Source organism: Canis lupus, chromosome 2 (assembly GCF_011100685.1).
Source record: "Canis lupus familiaris isolate Mischka breed German Shepherd chromosome 2, alternate assembly UU_Cfam_GSD_1.0, whole genome shotgun sequence".
Taxonomy (NCBI): domain Eukaryota; kingdom Metazoa; phylum Chordata; class Mammalia; order Carnivora; family Canidae; genus Canis; species Canis lupus.
In genome coordinates, this window is record NC_049223.1 from 4,622,804 (window position 1) to 4,643,118 (window position 20,315).

General features: G+C 39.6%; 2 protein-coding genes across 3 annotated transcripts in view; one reads left to right on the forward strand and one right to left on the reverse strand.

Moving 5' to 3' along the window:
* YME1L1 (YME1 like 1 ATPase) overlaps window positions 1–16,384 on the reverse strand; it is a 43,797-nt gene extending 27,413 nt beyond the window's left edge. The window contains exons 1-3 of one of the 2 annotated variants that reach the window (XM_038529734.1): window positions 16,120–16,384; window positions 6,449–6,580; window positions 1,126–1,288 (exon numbers count right to left, since the gene is read on the reverse strand). In XM_038529734.1, the coding sequence (XP_038385662.1) occupies window positions 1,126–1,288; window positions 6,449–6,580; window positions 16,120–16,152 (328 nt within the window). In that variant the 5' untranslated portion in view covers window positions 16,153–16,384. The remainder of the gene's footprint in view (window positions 1–1,125; window positions 1,289–6,448; window positions 6,581–16,119) is intronic. The other variant, XM_038529733.1, reaches the window with a different exon arrangement.
* Window positions 16,385–16,388: 4 nt separating this feature from the next.
* The window catches only part of MASTL (microtubule associated serine/threonine kinase like), a 34,808-nt gene continuing 30,881 nt past the window's right edge, over window positions 16,389–20,315 (forward strand). The window contains exon 1 of the mRNA XM_038529730.1: window positions 16,389–17,534. Within this exon, the coding sequence (XP_038385658.1) occupies window positions 17,349–17,534 (186 nt within the window). The 5' untranslated portion in view covers window positions 16,389–17,348. The remainder of the gene's footprint in view (window positions 17,535–20,315) is intronic.

Genomic DNA, 20,315 nt, shown 5'->3' on the forward strand with positions numbered 1-20,315 from the left:
CCTTACATAAAATCTTTAGGGGCACCTGGTTGGCTCAGTGGTTGAGCATCTGCTTTGGCTCAGGTGTCCTACATCAGGCTCCCTAAAGGGAGAGCCTCCTTCCCCCTCTGCCTCTCTCTCAAATAAATATATAAAATCTTAAATAAATAAATAAATAAATCTTTATCACAAAGATAAAGATTTATTTTTTTTTTAATTTTTATTTATTTATGATAGTCACACACACAGAGAGAGAGAGGCAGAGACACAGGAGAGGGAGAAGCAGGCTCCATGCACCAGGAGCCCGACATGGGATTCGATCCCGGGTCTCCAGGATCGCGCCCTGGGCCAAAGGCAGGCGCCAAACCACTGCGCCACCCAGGGATCCCCACAAAACTATTTAAATCCGCACTTTTTTCCTGGGCTATTATAGCTTATACTGATTTTTAAAATATTTTCTTCCATCAATAAAACACAATTATTTTGATAAGTTCTAACATTCATTAAGTATCATCCAAAAAGAAATTCATGAGACGGAAACCCCTTCTACAAATTACCCACTTATTGTAACACCAGATTGTAGCAAGACTTAAATAAGAAAATATACAGACATTCTTTTAAAAAAGGACTACGACTATTTCTTCAATGTATTTCTTCAGGAACTAGTACAGTTCCTGGAATCCAATTAATGTTTGTCACCTAAATTTAAAACAACCCTCTGCTCTCCTAAAATCACATACTATGTATGCTCTATTAGATCCTGGGACAAATAAAGAACCCTAGTGGAAAACCAGTAATTTAATAAGATTTAATTTCATTTGGTAAAATCTAAATACCATTTATAGTTAAACATATCATTCCAATGTTAATTTCTTAGTTTTGACAAAATGCACCATGGTTAACAAGCAGTTAACATTAGGAGAAACCAGGTGAAAGATATATAGGAACTTCAGTACTACCTCTGCAACTTTTCTGTATATTTAAAATTATTCCAATATGAAAAATTATCAAGGAAAAGAAAGGAAAGGAATGGAACAGAACTCAGGAAAAAACTTGAACACAGTAAATGTTAATATATGCTATCTGTTAAATTATTAGTAACTACAACGGCTTACTTAAATTGGAGCAAAACATACACTAACTTACCATATTTATTTTCGAAGAAGGACTGTGCAGAGACATGAGATGTATGCCAATGGGAAGAAACACTCTTGCCTTCACAAAATCCAGGAAGTAGACTGTCTACCAGTTGATCAATTTGTCCAATTTTTAAATCAGATAATCCAAGGTCTCTTAAGTTAAGTACAGACTGTAAAAAATTGAGTCAACCAAGTTAGCATTATTATCAAGGTATTTAATTAAAGAGTTCTTATCAATCAAAATAATATAGCTTTTAAAAAATCTAACAAATGTACTGATTCCTCTTTTCTAATATTTAAAAACTAAATAGGAAAAAATAAAAATTGGTGCAAATATTTTTATAATTCTAGTTTTATGGAGATCAGTCATGAGGTTTGACAAAGGTTAAAATTATCGTATTCCCAATAGTATCTCTAAGTTATGGACATTTAAAACTTCCTCAGTCTCTAATACCATAAACAAAAGCCCATTTGCTTTAAAAAAAAAAAAAAAGGGTATGCGGTTACCAGAGGACATCTCACTTCTTTGGTCTCATTGCTGAGATCCTTCTTTGAACTGAGAGGTGCTATAGTTACCCATATCTAACTTTTAATAAGGAGGGAAATTGAAAAGGTAAAAAAATGTGTGAAAACTAGGCAACAAAGTACGGTCACATTGAAATAGTTCTAAACTATCTACAAACAGGATAGAAGTGAGTTATTTTCTTGTCCACAGGAGCTGTCAGGTAGACATAAAAGACAAGCCCCAGACACTAAATATTCAAGTGAGGAAAGCAAAAATAAACAGAGTAAGTATCAGCTTCTGATGACGATGTGAAGTCACAGAAAAAATAAATAAATAAATATAATCCACGAATTATATAGCTCTGGATTGATGTCATTTAGTAGCTTTGTGACAAGTGCTTTGTCACATATTCTTAGAATCAACTTCTTCATTAGTAAAATGACTGTGGACATGCCCTGCCTACTTCACAAGATGGTATGTATGGATCAATAGAAAAGACCATGTGCTCATCTGACATCCTAACACTTGTACAAAGGTAGTTAAAGGCATGATGAAATAAATAAAGTGCTCTGTACTAAAAACTACACAATATAAAGCATATTATTATGATGAAAAGAGCAGGACTACAACACTCAAAAGGTACTTTTCAAAAGTTTTCTTCTATTAGTTTTTTTTTTTTTAAGTGGGCTCCACAAAGAGCCCAATGTGAAGCCTGAACTCACAACTCTGAAATCAAGACCCAAGCTCAGATGCCTAACTGAAGGAGCCACCCAGGCGCCCCACAAAAGTTATCTTTTAAAATGGGAAGCCAGAAAGTCTATTTACAGTACAAAGACTTCAAAAGGGAAATGCAGATTCTTAACTTAAAATTATTTCCCTTACTTATTGCCTGTTAGGTCCTTGGAATGTAAAGAAAAATAAGGTACATATAAATATAGCAATTATCATAAAACATATGACTGGTATTACAGAGATATTTACAACAAAAAGTGGTAAGAAAACAGAAAGCAACTAATTTCATAAGTCAGAAACAGCTTCACTGATTTGCAAAATGACAAAAAGTCTTGGGGTAAGGGACAAACAAAATATCATCAAAGGGCCTGGATTGTGTAATAAAATAAACTGGATAAAAGAAGGCTGACGGAACAAAAACAACAACAACAAAAAAATGGTATGAGCCTGAACCAAGCCCAACAAAAATTGGAAATAACAATAGAGATTTGGAAAAACCCGTAAGAGACTGAGAGGAAGAAGGGTTCTGGATGGATATGCTAGTTATCAATCTATTGTCTCCTAGCTTCTCTTAATCCTTTTTGTTTGCTCCATGAACAGTGATCCGGGCTCTTCAAATATTTTTTCTTTGACAGCTGGGACAATGTTAAGCTTTGTCACTAAAGAGCACTGGAGACCCTGGAGGAGGAAAGTGTTTTTGCTCCTGGTTCCGGTGTGCTCATCCAGCAGGCTTCCATCTGTAACACCCATGGTTTCTCTGGTATCTGGTTGCCACCTGTGTAGCTGCTCTAAAACTTGGCTCCTATAGTAAACAGTGGGTAGCCGTAGCAGCTTTTCCAATAAGAGACATTCCCATGAATAACTTTCCCTGAGACCCTAGATGGCAGATTCCCATCAAGTGCAGCTAGCATGACACCAGTGACTTCTCAGCCATTCAGTGAGCCATGTCCTCTTTTCCAAAACGGTTATGACCTCAGCCTGCCGGTGAAGAACTCTTCTTGTGATGCCCTATCTCAGTCCTAAGTGTATTAGCTACTCCTTAAATCAGCTAGTTCTGTATATTTTAGAGTTTATTACTAACCAATCCCTAGTTATTCTAATTCCCTATAAAAATAGGGTTTTAAAAATATTAAACCAAAAGATTACACTAATTTTTGCATTAAACTTCCACTGTTCAGATGATTATGTGGCTTCTCTCTCCTGGTTGGAGTCAGACTCATAAAAAGGGGCTGAATCCACTATAAGTTTGAATACACTGGAATGGGAGGGTAGCTGAGTTTGGACATCTTAATTTAGAGGTCCCAGAAATTCTCTCCAGAAGGGTTATTTCAACAAAGCACTTAATAAATTACTTCAAAGATTTAAAGAGAATTTAGGGTTGGAGACATATTTGGGAGTTATCAGGTTGCACACGCACACACATACACACATACTTGTTAGGTGAAGATATGAAAATGGGTAACATGACCTGGGAGAATGCATGCATAATGAAAATTAGGTCAATTATGGGGCTGGCAATAAAACACAAGCCAGCAAAACAGAAAGAGAAAAAAACCATCAATCTAACATCACTAAATTCAAGGGAGCATTCTGAAAGTAGTAATTATTCAACAAGACCAGATGCTGAGGAAAAGTTGTAAAGATGTGGCTTTTTAAAAAGGCCTGTATTTAGCATGAAGGAAATCAACAACTTTAACAAAGTGAGTCTGTAAAATGGTACAAAGTAGCAAACTATGATGAGATATAGTATGAATAAAAGTTTACCAAGAACAGTTACAAGTTCAGACTACTATTTCGAGATATCTGAAAGCAAAGGGAAAATAAGTCAGTAGCTTTGAAAGAAGTTGAAAGGAAGGTTTTTAAAATTGCATGATGGAGTGGATGTTTGGATAAGCAAGACATAATGAAAGCAAGGGGGTTAAGAGTAGAGATGAAGCAGGATGCTTAAGGAGAAAGAAAATGTTCTGTAAAGCAATGAAGAACACTCACTGAAGACAAACAATAGGGCTAATGAGGGTGTATAAGAGGTTAAGGACACCGATTCTGTATTTGAGACCATTACTCATAAGATCATCGGCTTCTAGAGTTTAGCTACTTTTCAAGCCCCTGACCTAACAATTTCACTTAACGAAATAGTCTTTAGCAATGCAGAGAGTAAAAATGATGTTTCTTATAGCAAAAAAAAAAATTGGGAACAATATCCAACAATGGGATATCATACAATGAATACTTTGAAGTCATTAAAATACAGAAAATGTATGGCATAACAAGACCATAAGGACTATTAAATGAACAAAGGAGAATCTAAATCAGCAATATTCAGAATGACCCAATTATAAAATTAAAAAGTACAGGGGTGCCTGGGTGGCTCAGCTGGTTAAATGTCTGACTCTTGATCTTGGTTTGGGTCTTAATCTCATGGTCCTGAGTTTGAGCCCCACACTGGGCTCCATGCTTGCACATACAGCCAACTTCAAAAAAAACAAAACAAAACAGAAAGCATAAGAGACAAAAGAGACTTGATAATATAAATACAAAATGTTGGGGATCCCTGGGTGGCTCAGCGATTTAGCACCTGCCTTCAGCCCAGGGAGTGATCCTGGGGTCCCGGGATCGAGTCCCGCATCGAGCTCCCTACATAGAGCCTGCTTCTCCCTCTGCCTGTGTCTTTGCCATTCTCTCTGTGTGTATGTGTGTCCCTCATGAATAAATAAATAAAATCTTTTTTAAAAAATGTTAATAGCATTATCTCCGGGGAACAAGATCACAGGAGAATTTTATTTCTTCCACCTATACAGTATTTTCCAAAATGTCTAAAATAAACACCATATTGCTATATGTACCAATTGTGTTACATGTATTTTTATAAGGCAGGCTCTCTTGAACTATAATGTAGGAGAAGGTTATCACCGCAGTAGAAAGACAATGGATTGCCTATAGAAAGAAGGAATAAAGACGTTGAAGACAAACTTTTCATGTAATTAAAATTTTATCCCAAGACTGACCCCAACCCTCCCAAGAAGTGAACACTTTCAACTCCTACTCTACTGTTCTTTGCCACACAGTCCCTGACATCAGGACTAACAACATAAGGTACTTGTGGATTAAAGAGGTTTTTAGGGATCCCTGGGTGGCGCAGAGGTTTAGCGCCTGCCTTTGGCCCAGGGCGTGATCCTGGAGACCCGGGATCGAATCCCATATCGGGCTCCTGGTGCATGGAGCCTGCTTCTCCCTCTGCCTATGTCTCTGCGCCTCTCTCTCTCCCTCTCTCTCTCTCTCTCTCTGTGACTATCATAAATAAATAAAAATTAAAAAAAAAAAACTTCCCTTTACCTTAAAAAAAAAAAGAGGTTTTTAGGAAATTTAACTACAAATTATAGTGTTTTCTATGAAAAATATATTCTGAGCAACATGCAGCTATCTTACTAATAAACCCTGTAAACACCAAGATTCCTAGGCTGCGAATTCCCTGTATCCTAGGAAACACTGGAAACACTGGTTTTATAACTCTCTGAACACTGAAAATAGTTTCATAGCTTATATATTTCACTTTCAGGATCTATATTCTAATTGTTCGATTACACTGAACACTCCTATATCTCAGTAGACAGTAACTTCTTACATTCTATGTTCCTTGAGACTTAGGAGGCAATTATGGTCAGTTAATTATGGGTTCACTGCTAGTGCTGGAACAATACAAAATATCTAAATGGTATCATACAACTAATAATCTAGAAAATGAACACTAAATATACTTCTACATGAATTTTTTTTTAAGGTAGGCTCCATGCCCAACGTGGGGCTCAAACTCATAACTCTGAGGATTAAGAGTTGTCTGCTTAACCAACTAAGCTAGCCATGCACCACTGCCACATGAAATTTTTAATAAACTAAATGTTAAAGAATAAGACTAAGTAGCTTTCCTATATACACAATAAAGCCAAAATTAGACATCTGTAATCATAAAGGAGATAAGCCGAAGACAGAAATCCCTTGTTACAAGTGCCTAACCACAGAAGGACATTTCAGACATGTTTACAACATACTAAATAAAAAATGCTATTTCTCACACAATTAGCGTAAAAACTATTACCTCATTGCCAGGAGCCTCATGCTCTGGAACTACATCTCGATGCTGGTTTTGCGAAGCTGACGCACTGACAGATATAGATGTGGTTTTTGGTGAATGGAAGGCATTGATGAGGTGACTCAGAGGAACTGTAACCTAAAAGAAAAGTTGAAATTAAATATTGTGCTTTTTGGGATCCCTGGGTGGTGCAGCGGTTTGGCTCCTCCCTTTGGCCCGGGGCACGATCCTGGAGACCCGGGATCGAATCGCACGTCGGGCTCCCTGTGTGGAGCCTGCTTCTCCCTCTGCCTGTGTCTCTGCCTCTCTCTCTCTCTCTCTCTGTGTGTGACTATCATGAATAAATAAATAAAATCTTTTAAAAAATAAATAAATAAATAAATATTGTGCTTTTTAAAATTAGAAAAACTCTTTATTGTAAGGTCATGGGATTTGTAAAAAGTTACACATCCATTGTATATCAGAACTCTACATTAAAAATGTAAATACTCAAATTTATTGCAGGTAGGAAAAAACAGGCAAATTCCTCTAAAATGGTATTCTGGCTGTATGAATCAAATGTATTAAAAATATATTTTGGGGGATCCCTGGGTGGCTCAGTGGTTGAGCATCTGCCTTCAGCTCAGGGCATGATCCAAGATCCAGAGATCGAGTCCCATGTCAGGCTCCCTGCATGGAGCCTGCTTCTCCCTCTGCCTGTGTCTCTGCCTCTCTCTCTCTCTCTCTCTCTCTCTCTCTGTCCTTCATGAATAAATAAAATCTTAAAAAAAAGATAAAAATATATTTTATTTCCCATCAATCTAATTTCTAGTAGTTTATTCTACAGAAATAATCTGAAAAGGGCTTATATATGTACAGATGACAATTTTCATCAAAACGTTTAAAAAGCAGTGGAAAGGTAGAAATGTCCACCTTTAAGGGAGTGGGCTAAATAAATGATACCAACACAAAATGAAATATTTCAGACTTAAAGTAAGCATATATCCAGAATTTTATTCTTCTCAACTTCCTCACTGCACATCCTGTTCTCATCCTCTTCTAAGTCACCATCATCTATATGTAGATTTTCACAATAGCCCTCCTAACTACTCTCCCTGAACTTGTTCTACTAAAAACAAAGTCAGATCTCACTACTCCTTGCTCAAAACCCTCCAATGGCTTTTCTTACTCACAATAAAAGCTAAAGTCCTAAGCACTGTGACATAGAAAGCCCTCTATAATTTTTTATTAGTTCTCCAAATTTACCCACCACTATGTTCTCCTTCATCCTCTCTTCTCCAGCCATACTGGGCCTCCTTGCTGTTCCTGAGACATATTTAGCAAACCCTCACCTCAAGGACTTTGCATTGCTTTTATTCACTGTTGTCTAGCTTGCTCTCTGACTTCCCTCAGTTCTTAATTCAAAAGCCATCTTTTCCCTAGCCAACCTATTTAAAATTGCAACCCTCCCCCTGCAAAAATTTCTTATCCCCTTTTACTGCTCCATTTTCTCTTCTTGACATTTTCAGTATCTAGCATACTTTATACATAATCTACTTATTTATCTGTATGTTGTCTATTTCTTGTTTCTCTCAACCAATTCTGACACCAGCTGGTTGTTTAACAATCCAATTCTAGGGATCCCTGGGTGGCGCAGCGGTTTGGCGCCTGCCTTTGGCCCAGGGCGCGATCCTGGAGACCCAGGATCGAATCCCACGTCAGGCTCCCGGTGCATGGAGCCTGCTTCTCCCTCTGCCTGTGTCTCTGCCTCTCTCTCTCTCTCACTGTGTGCCTATCATAAAAAAAAAAAAAAAAAAATTAAAAAAAAAAAAAAAACCAATCCAATTCTATCACTAATTACCCAGTGTCATGCAGAACCTACAAGTTACAGGCTCAACCGCACAGGTCTGTTCCCATTTCAGATACCAGCCACAAGCCTCAAGCCATTCATATTTTTGATCTACCAGCTATAAATCAGGGTTTCCTACAATCTCCTCCCCAAGCTTGATAATTTGGTAGAACAGCTTACAGAGCTAAGGAATGTACTTTACATTTACTGGTCCATTATGAAAGACAGAAACAAACAGCCAAAGAAAAAATAGAAAAGAAAGGAAAAAAAAGAGGGAGGAAGGAACAGCCAGGTGGATAGGTACATAAGGTTACAGCCAGAGGAGTCCAAAACAAAAGATATGGAGTGTACCATCCTTCTGCATGGTGAATCTTTGGACTGTAGCTCACTGTTTAAAGAGTTTTTATAGAGATCAATCAATCCCAGGCCAGTCCTCCCCTCCCAAACGCTAGCAGGTTAGGGCTGAGAGTTCCCACATCTCATCACTAGGCCTTCCAGGTGACCAGCCCAGCCCTGAGGCTGTCCAAAGACCCTATCCTAAGTCACCTCATAAGCATAAATCCAGCTGTGATCCAAAGGGGTGCCTTAAGAATAAGATAATCCTGGGCACATGGGTGGCACAGTCAGTTGAGCATCTATCTGCCTTAGGCTCAGGTCATGATCTCAGGGTCCTGGGACTGAGCCCCACACTGGGCTCCGTGCTCAGCAGGGAGTCTGCTTCCTCTTCTCCCTCTGCCTCTCTCCCCATCCCCTCTCTCTAATTAATTAATTAATTAATTAATTAATTAAAAAGAGAGTAAGATATTCCTACCACATAGGAATTCCAAGCGTTTTAGGAGCTTCATGACAATAGAAATGGGAACAAAGACCAAATATTTACTTTGTATTATATACCAACAGTTTCCCACTAAAATATAAGTTCGATGTGGCAAGGGATTTTTTTTCTATATTTTATTCTTTTTTTCTATATTTTATTTATCTAATAACAACTATGTATTTAAAGTAAAATTGTTAACAGAAAGAGTGTCCCTGGAAAAAGACAGATATAACTTTCTTGACATAAAGCCTCCTAGCCAACTTGTGAAAGAATATAAAAACAGCCACTACCAGGCCAGGAGATAGTCTAACCATGTCAGGAACAATAAATCAGTGGTAAAACTCCAAATTCAAGAGTGACACATATTCTTGAGTTATCTTTGCAGGATCTAAAATCCCTTTGAGTACTCAAGATACTGAACCACCTGGAGCCAGAGAACTGATGATACTATCCCTTGCTGGCCTTTGTGATTCTGACTTGGACTCAGTAACTTTAAGATGACTTTTGCCCCAATTCCATGATGTAGTTCCCTACTGCACAAGCCTCACCATGAGTATGTATGAACCCTTACAATAAAACTTTTACAATTTGGTTATTCAGGGAGACACTAGTGGTCTTATTAGGAAAGATGCCTGGTGTTCTCCTTTACTTGTTTCAAGTAAGACCTTTCCTTTTCCTATTATTTGGCTTGCCTGTGTCTTTTGGCTTCAAGTTCAGGGAGACAAACCCAGTTTTCCATAACAAAAGGCTTTTACACAGTACTTATGTAGCTTCCATACTTTATATTTTTCTCTATTTAATTCATACTGTGTCCCAGTGCAACACTAATGCACACAGCAGATGCCAAATAAATACTTCTTGAATAAATGAAAGAATTAAATGGGTTCCTACCATATAGGTACATCTCATTTTATTGTTGCTTCACTTCATTGCACTTTGCAAACACTGCAATTTTTTTTTTCTTTTTTCTTTTTTTTTTTTTTTATAAATTGAAGGTTTGTGGTAACTCTGCATCAAGCAAGTCTTCTGGCACCATTTTTCCAACAGGACTTGCTCACTTCGTGTCTCTTTGCCACATTTTGGTAATTCTCAGAATACTGCAAACTTTTTCATTATTATTATATTTCTTATGGTTGCCTAGGAATAGTGATCTTTGATGTTAATACTGCAATTGTTTTGGGATGCCACAAACCACACCTATGTAAGACACTGAGCTTAATCAATTTATTGTGTGTGTGTGTGTGTGTGTTTGTGTGTTGACTGCTCCTTCCTATCTCCCTCTCCTTAGGTCTCCCCATTCCGAGACACGACATTGAAATTAGGGCAATTAATAACCCTACAATGGCATCTAAGTGTTCAAGTGAAAGGAAGAGTCACACATCTCTCACTCTCAAAATCTAGACCTGATTAATTTTGATAAGGAAAGCATGTCGAAAGCCAAGATAGGCCTCTTATACTTTGCCAAGTTGTGCATGCAAAAGAAATGTTCCTGAAGGAAATGAAAATGCTGTTCTAATGAAGACACAAATGATCAAGAGCAAAATGGCCTTATTGCTGAAAGTTTTAGAGGTCTGGATAGACGATCAAACCAACCACAATATTCCCTTAAGCCAAAGCCTAATCCAGAGCAAGGCCCTAACTGTATTTAATTCTATGAAGGCTGAGAAAGGTAAGGAAGCTGCAGAAAAAAAGTCTGAAGCTAGCAGAGGTTGGTTCATAAGGTTTAAGAAGCCATCTCTCGGGCAGCCCTGGTGGCGCAGCGGTTTGGTGCTGCCTGCGGCCTGGGGTGTGATCCTGGGGACCTGGGATCGAGTCCCGCATCAGGCTCCCTGCATGGAGCCTGATTCTCCCTCTGCCTCTCTCTCTCTGTCTCAATAAATAAATAAGATCTTTAAAAAAGAAAAAAAAAAAAAAAGAAGCCATCTCTCTAACATAAAAGTACAAGCTAAAGCAGCAAATACTGATGTAGAAGCTACAGCAAATTTCCAGGTCTAGAGAACACAGGTAACTAACAAAGGTGGCTACACGACACAGATTTTCAAAGTACAAGAAACAGCCTTCTATTCTAGGATGCCATCTAGGACTTTCACAGCTCGAGAGAAGAAATCAATGTCTGGCTTAAAAGCTTTGAAGGACAGGCTGACTCTCTTGTTAGGAGCTAATATAGCTGACTTTGAGTTGAAGCCAATGCTTATATCATTCTGAAAATCCTAGGCCCTTAAGAAGAGTACTAAACCTATGCTGCCTCTGCTCTACAAATGGAAAAACAAAGACTGTTTGACACAGTATCTATTTACAATATTTACTGAATACTCCAAGCCCCCTGTTAAGAGACCTACTGCTCATAAAAAAAAAAAAGAAGAAAAAAAGATTCCTTTCAAAATATTACTAATCATTGACAATGTACTGGTTACCCAAGAGCTCTGTTGGATGTGTACAACCAGATTAATGTTGCTTTCACGTCTGCTAACACAATATTCATTCTAGCCCATGGGGTCAGAAGGAATTTTGACTCTCAAGTCTAATTATTTAAGAAATACATTTTGTAAAGGCTACAGATGCCATAGTCTATGACTCCTCCTATGGATCTGGGCAAAGAAAATTGAAAACTTTCTGGAAGAGGATTCACAATTTTAGATGGCATTAAGAACATTTTCATAGGAAGAGGTCAAAATATCAACATTAACCAGGGTTTGGAAGAAACTGATTCCAAACCTCATGGTTGTCTTTGAGGGGTTAGAGGAAGTAACTGTAGATGTGGTGGAAACAGTAAGAAAATTAGAAGTGGACTCCAAAGATGTGAGTGAAGTGCTGCAATCTAATGAACATGGATGAGTTGCTTCTTATGGATAAGAAAGTGGTTTCTTGAGATAGAATCTACTCTTGGTGAAGATGCTGTGAAGATTGTTAAAATGACAACAAACAATTTAGAATATTACATAAACTTAGTTGATAAAAAAGCAGCAGTCCAATAATTAAAGAAGTTCTACTGTGGTCAAATGCTATCAAATAGCATTATATCTTACAGAGAAATCATTCATGAAAGGAAGAGTCCATCAATATAGCAAACTTCATTGTTGTCTTATTTTAAGAAATTGCTATGGCCACTACCCCACTATCCTAATCAGTCATTAGCCATCAATTGTGAGGCAAGACCCTCCACCAGCAAAAAGATTATGACTTGTTGAAAGCAAAGATGATGGGGGAGCCTCAGTGGCTCAGTCTCTTATGCGTCCAACTCTTGATTTCAGCTCAGGTCATGATCTCAGGGTCCTGAGATCAAGTCCTGTGTGGGGCTCTGCATTCAGCAAGGAGTCTGCTTGAGATTCTCTCCCTTTCCTTCTCCCTCTGCCCTTCCCTCTGTTGCGTGCATGTGTACTCTCTCTAAAAATAAATACATGTTTAAAAAAAACACACACACAGATAGCATCTTTCAGCAATACAATAAAGTATTTTTTAATTAGAGTATTACATTTTTAGACATATATTGTACACCTAAGGGACTATAGTATAGTGCAAACATAACTTTTACATGCACTGGGATATCTAAAAATTCATTTGATTAGTGCTACTGTAATACTTGCTTTACTGTAGTAGTCTTGAACCAAACCCACAGTATCTTCAAGGCATGCCTGTCTGCTAGGTTTTGTATTATGTGCATTTTACATTATCTCATTTAACACTTTTAACAGGCATGAACAATATTATTTACTTCCTATTTAATTGATGAAGACAAGAATTTAGATAGGTTCAGTGGCATGTTCAAAGTCACACTCTGCAAGTTAACAAGATTCTAACCAAGATCATCTGACTCTAGATTCCAGTTAGACTTCTTTTTTTTTTAAGATTTTATTTATTTATTCATGAGAGACAGAGAGAGAGAGGGAGAGAGAGAGAGAGGCAGAGACACAGGCAGAGGGAGAAGCAGGATCCATGCAGGGAGCCCGACGTGGGACTGGATCCCAGGTCTCCAGGATCACGCCCTTGGCTGAAGGTGGCGCTAAACTGCTGAGCCATTGGGGCTGCCCCCAGTTAGACTTTTCATCCCATAGTTACCGATACAGAAATAAATTCATTGTTATAAAATGAAAAAATTGTTAAACTAATGTAAAACTACATCTTTTTTAAAAAGTATGCATACACATATTTGTGAAGAGGTAAAATGTATGAGGAATATATTCTAAAATATGATGTCTGAGCAATGATATTATGGAGGATTTTTATTTTCTTATTTGTATTTTTCTTTTTGGAATTTTTGGCAATGAGCATGTATTATTTTTTAGTGTGAGAAAGAATAAGTTTTTTTTAAAACTACAGGTATCTTTTAAGATTTTATTTATCTATTTGACAGAGAGAGCACACAAGCAGGCAGAGGGAAAGGGAGAAGCCTCCCCCACTGAACAGGGAGCCTGATGCAGAGCTTGACCTCAGGGCCCTAGACCCAACCCAAAGACAGATGCTTAACCGACTGAGCAACCCAGGAACCAACTTATTTTAAGATACATATTTTCTGCCTATTTCTCTGAAAAGCTTTCTTTCAATTAGTTATATCTCTTCTCATCCAAAAAAGGATTCAAATTACTAAAAGATGGTTTGATCTCTCCTCAATGAAAACGTTTGCCTTTGGTATCTTTCCTAACTTCACAGTTTAAATTCAAATGATTCTATTCAATCAACTAAGCAACCAGGAATTACAAATGCTTATCATCTTTCCAAGCATAAGGGTCCTATATGAGCCCAGTTAAGCCTACCTACAGCACACAAAATACCTTCAACATCTCTACAACATCACGTCCCACTAACCCTCCATCCAGCTGATGATAAATTCTACTAAAATTGAGTCTTAATATAAACTTCTTGAACTTCAGTTTTAAAAGGTTTACTTCTGTATTCAACAGGCCAGATTAGACTTCTTTTAAAATAACTGGTAGGGCTTCTCCAGGTGTAAATGAGCATGCAATAGGAAGTTACTCAAGAAAGAGGGCAGAAAGCTATCAACAAAAAGAGTGGAAGGAAAGGAACAAAAGCAGAAAAGGAATATGTTTTGTTTTGTAGAACCAACAGTTCCAACCAAGGAGACATGGTGTTTCACCTCAGAGGCCCATGGTAGGTGTGTCTCACCTGACAGCCCCTTATGTGAGCCAGAATGAGCTGGACTGGCCCTTAGGAACTGCACAGAAGTCCCTCTGAGCAGTCCTGCAGTTACCTTTAGCTCATTATGATACCAAGATCTCCTAGAGGCAGAGTTTTCCACCATTTTTTTTTGAACATACAATGTACACACTAGCATGCTGAAATACTAGGCATGAGTAATTGAAATGAAGTGCCTTTATGAGCTCCCTCCCAACCTCCTAATACACTAAATAAAAGCTCCTTACACTAACCCCACACACACAGTGCTTTAAGAGTCATCTGTCTCCTTACTTGTAAGAAGTAATAAAGTTCCTTGTTTTCGACACTCCCTTGGGTTGTAGTAGCAAACCCTGACTCCAAGACTTTGGTTACATGGATACTGTCATCTTAGTAAATAGTATTTTCATGCATTCAGATTATCAAACCAGAAACATTTCTTTCCATCATCCCTCATATCCAAACCCTCATTAAATTCTATTCTTTGTACAAAACAAAGCAAACAAAAAAACCTAACTCATCCCCTTCTTTCCACAACCACTGCCTCCACTGTAGTGGTGCATTATCCCCTCCTGGATTACTGCAATAGCATCATTAAGTGAAAACTTAAGGGCAAGTGAAAACTCTTGCCCTTCTACAATCTCCACAGAAGCCAGAGTAAGTCTACTGACAATGTAAATCTGATCATGGCATTCTGTGCTTAAAAACATCCAATAGTTCCCAATACACTTAAAATCCAAAAAACCTTATAATAATTTTCTGTGTCATCTGCCTCAAGGCTTTTCCCCAACCTCATTTCTGTCATCACACATTTTCATCACTACATTCTAGCCAAACTGGTCTTATTTTTGTTCCTCCAATCAGCTAAGCCCTTCCCTATCTCAGGACCTCCAGATTATCCCTCCATATCCCTGGGATACCTGTTCACTTCCTTTCACTCTTCACCTGGCTAACTTCTATTCAATTTTTCTTCACATCCATCAAGATTCCACATTTGTTTTGTCCACCTGGCAAGCACATTACTGATGTCCAATAATCATTTCATTTTCCATTACTCAGCCAATACTAGCAACAAGACAAAACAAAACACCCAGAGAGTGGGGGTTACACAAAGGAATGAAATTACGTGCTGAAATAAAGAACTGTTAAAAATTATTTTGAAATCTGAATGTGTTCAAAAACTGTTTATTTGCAAAACTGAGAACTTCAAAAAAAAAAAAAAGAGCTATCAAAATGTTGCCACCAAAAAGATTTTTAAATTAACCAAGGACGAAACACTGTCACAAGTGATTACTCCTGAAAGAGGACAATTAAAAACCCTGGGAATGATTTTTTTTCTGCCTTATCTTTTGCTTTATGAAAACATGGGAAAGAGACTGAATAAAAATATCAACGCAAGCAGTCAGTAACTTAAAAATATATCCGTTTATTAGTCTTTTTCTGGCCGGAAAAAAAGAACAAAAGGATGAATTCGTAGTATTCAAATTATTACAATATGTTTGAGTTAAATTCCATTTAAAAGGGAAAGCTGGGTATCGGGGTCGTTATAGTAAAATCTCTGGAGGAGTGATAAGACGGGAAGAAAACATTATTCGCTCCGTTTACACGAGGCACAGGCGTTTCCATCCTCACTCTGCACCCCCACCCCAGATGGATTCTCTAGTAAAAATTCCACGCTATCAACTCGATAAACCAAGGTCTCCATCATAACATGTATCCGCTCCACCGTCCGCCTTTTACTCTCAGCGTGGCCGCTGAGCCCTTCTCAACCCTAGGACTCGCTCTGGGTTGATCGCTTCCCTCCGAGGATCCCAAACGTAGAAAGAGCTTCTAAGAAACGCAAACGGCAAACAGCCGCGGTCAGGAGAGAAGGGGGAAAAAAAGGACGGATGCCAAACTCACCTGGGGCTGCACCGTACTGGACAGGGAAAACATCTCCTCCGGGCCCTCAGCGACCTCACCCGCCTGCCAAAAGCGCCCCTCTGTCCACGGCTCGGCGGGGAGGTGCTGAGCCCTTTTCTCCCCCTCTCCTCTAGCCCTTACTCTTCCTACTAACAGAAAATGGCCTCCCGAAAATGGCCTCCCCTTTTTACAGCTGCCGCAACGACAGACAATCTGCCCGGAAGGCAAGTATCCAATGCAACACTACTTCCGGGGCAGGTGGGCCGCACCACCAGGGGGCATGCGTCCGCCCGCCAGCTTTTCACCGACTGGCGCACGTACTATTGCCGCTGAGGTGCCGGGGCCCCCAAACTGCTTGATGCTCTCGTTGAACAGTACAAGTACCCGTCACCTAAGCTCTCTGGCCGGATTTTCTTAAGCAGGGACGGCATAGATTCTGTTAAATCTTTGAACATCTAACTTCTTAAATCTTCCGATATATAATATACTCCTTTTCCGACTCGCCCTTGAGGAACTGTCATAAAGGTACTATGAGGTACTATCATGTATCTTTGGCTACAATTTGGTGCTCTTTATCTTCCATACAATAAATCGAAAATTCTTCCTGTTGGTCCTAATCTGCTTCAGTCAGGCAAGTTACATCCTGTTACTACGTCAGATGACAGGGCCAGCCACGGGCTTCCTGCGTATCCAGTTTTTCCACATTCTGTGATTTCCACTGGCCAGACCGAACTGGCTTACGTTTCTCGCGAGGGTGCGAAGTCGCGAAGGAGTAAGAAAACAACAAAACAAAGCAAAAGCGAGATGAGGGCAGGGTCCCATCAACCTTGATTGAAGATCTGGAGAGACCTCAACGCTGCGATTGAGTTTCAAGTCCAAGTAGCCCCTTTTCCCTGCAGGCTAAAGACTGCCTGGGGGCCCCCCCCCACCCCCCGCCATTATTACAAATGAAGTAATTGGGTGGCGGTCGCCCTCCTCGAAGAGTCTGTGGTTGGTTGGAGAATTTCCCAGCGTCCCCTCCCGCACCGCCATTGGGCGCTTCCGCGCCTACCAACGAGAGGTGATCGGAGGGGCGGGGCTGCGCGGGGCGGGGTCCGCGGCAACGCGGTCACGTCACGGTCGACGGGCTGCGTGGGCGGGGTCTTCTTACTTTGAACCCGGTTGGCGGGAGCTGTGGCTGGAAAGGGGTAGTGGCTGATGCTGCAGGCTTCCGTCTGGACTGGCTCACGATGGAGGCCACTGCGGGGAGCGAGACGGAGAGTGGCGGAGACACGGTTACAGCGGAGTGCGCGAACAGGATCCCGGTGCCAAGACCTCCCTCCATTGAGGAATTCACCATAGTAAAACCCATTAGCCGTGGCGCTTTTGGAAAGGTGTATCTCGGGCAGAAAGGCGGCAAGTTGTATGCTGTGAAGGTAAGGAGTTGGGGAGTAAGAAGAGGGATAGAGTTCCGATCTTCGGGCCTCCTTCCTGCCTCCTGAATTGGGCAGGCCCCAGGGCTCTAGGAGTCCTATAACCCTGTGAGGTGACTTCTTCCTTGGAGTGACGTGAGCGCCCGGAGGCTGGGTGTCTCGCCTCTGCCCCGCCCTTCTTTTCACACCGCCTCTGCTTAGGAGACACCAGGACTTCTGAGTCCTTTTTACCACCTTGACTTTTACCGGGATTGAGTTGGAAACATTAAATTTGAAACAATTTAAGACTAAACTAAAACATGTTAGAACAGTTACTCCTTTATCCTTGCAGCGGTATATACCTTTACAAAAGCATTTGAAGCTCTTCTGGCCGCTCTTGGTCCTCACCCATTCCCGTACTTTCAGATGACTCTTTATTTCAGCACTGAGTGAGCATAAAAAGGGAAAGAAACCAGCAGTCTCACTGCTGATGTAGTTCCAACTTCCTATTGGACATTGGTATGTGAATAGCTACCCTATATCTTGAAGAACAATCATTGCTCTCCACCTACCGTCTTAAACAATGAATCTTCCTTCTCGCCATTTAATAAAATCACTTTCATCGCTGTCATTCAGGCTGGAAACTTGAGTCATTTTAACTTTCCACTACTTCATCTTTATAACCAAGGTCTCAACTAGTCCTGTCAATTCTGTCTCATACTCCTTTTTTTAATCCCTTCTATTCCATTCCCAAGTCTACCCAATTAGAGGGCTTCACTTTTCTCTTTCTTTTGCTTTTCTCTTCCTCCCTCCCTCCCTCTCTCCCTTCCTTTTTAAAAGTACACATCAGTCTTTAGTAAAGATTGGGTAGATATCACCACAATCCAATTTTAGAACATACCCATCACCCTAAAAACACCTCCTGCCTTTCTGCAGCACTTTCCCCTAGTCCCAGGTAACCAGCAATCTACTTTCTATAGGTTCGCCTTTTCTCTACATTCCATGTAAATGGTATCATACAATATATAGTCTTTTGCATCTGTTTTTGGGTTTGGTGGAGTTTGTTTGTTATCTGTTTTTGAGATTCATCACACCTGCCTTTCCATACCTCGTCTATTGGAATAGGCTCCTAACTAGGATCACTAATTTTTTCATCTGCTCTTTAGGCTGTGGCATGCAAGCTAAAGTCCAAACTCCTTAGAAAAGCAATCATAATAATAATAATAATGAAATAATGATACTAAACTTCTACTATAACTTCCACAAATCCTTTGTTCCAGCCACCCCAGACAATTGGCTAGTCCCTGAATACTGTGTATTATCTTGCCTCTGAGCTTGTGTTTAAGCTGGCTCCTCTTTAAGAGCTTCTCTTCCACCATTCTCTGCTCTTCTCCACCTGTGTTATTTGCATATTAAGATTCATCTTTGAGGGACTCCTGGGTGGCTCAGTGATTGAGCGCCTGCGCTTGGCTCAGGACATGATTCTGGGGTCCTGGGATTAAGTTCCACATGAGGCTCCCCATAGGGAGCTTGCTTCTCCTGCTGTCTATGTCTCTATCTCTCTGTGTGTGTGTCTGTCATGAATAAATAAATAAAATCTTAAAAAAAAAAAGAAAAAAGATTCATCTTGGTTCCTCTTCAAACTTTCCCTGACCTTTCTCAGACCCACCTCATTGAAATTAATCTTCCTCGCTTCATATGTTCCATCAATTTTTTGCATTTCCTTCTACTGTACTTCCTAATCAGTCATTATCAGTTGTTGAAATAAAGACACCAATTGATTTTTTTCAATGAGTATTTGTTGAGTATCCCTTTTGTGTACAGGGTCTAGGGTCCAGTGGTGAACAAAACAAACATGCCTTCACAGAGCTTTCAATATAGTGGAATCATAGGTGAAATCATGTTAGAGGCTGGCTTTGTTAATTTCTCTCATTTTTCTTATGGAAAGGATATAAGGCTGGAATTTATAGTGTATTTTTTTATAGTGTATTAATGATTTTATCAAATATTCTAATGAGTCTCTGGGAAAAAATATGCCTTTTAATCATCATGACAAGTGATCTCAATGTTACTGTTCAGTTTAGTGATCTAATTTCAGTGTGGATATTATATATAGTTTTGCTTTTGTGCCAATTACCTTGAAACTTGAAAAGGGTAATTTGCTATTTTCTGTAAGACAGTATTTGAGACTTAACTTTCAGTAGTTCTCTCAAGATTTTTTTTTCTAGGCAAACAAACTTCCCATATTATTATTCTTCCTCCTGATTCAGTTCTCACCCATCAAAGAATAGAAGTTTAAAAAAATTATTAGCCACTAATTATCTGTGCCTAGATTCCTGATTACCTGGGGGCTTATTAGGATCATTACTATCTTTTAACTTTGTTATAAGAATAATGAATGGAGGGGTGCCTGGGTGGCTCTGTGGTTGAGCCTCTGCCTTTGGCTCAGGGTGGGATCCTGGGATCCTGGATCAGTCCCGCATCGGGCTGCCTGTGGGGAGCCTGCTTCTCCCTCTGCCTGTGTCTCTGCCTCTCTCTTTCTCTGTGTCTCTCATGAATAAATAAATAAATAAATCTTTAAAGAAAAAAAAATAATGAGGGATCCCTGGGTGGCTCAGAAGTTTAGCACCTGCCTTCAGCCCAGGTCATGATCCCGGAGTCCCACATCAGGCTCCCTGCATGGAGCCTGCTTCTCCCTCTGCCTGTGTCTCTGCCTCTCTCTTTCTCTCTCTCTCTCTCTGTGTGTGTCTCTATGAATAGATAAACAAAATCTGAAAAAAAAAGGGATGTGATTCTTTTGCCACT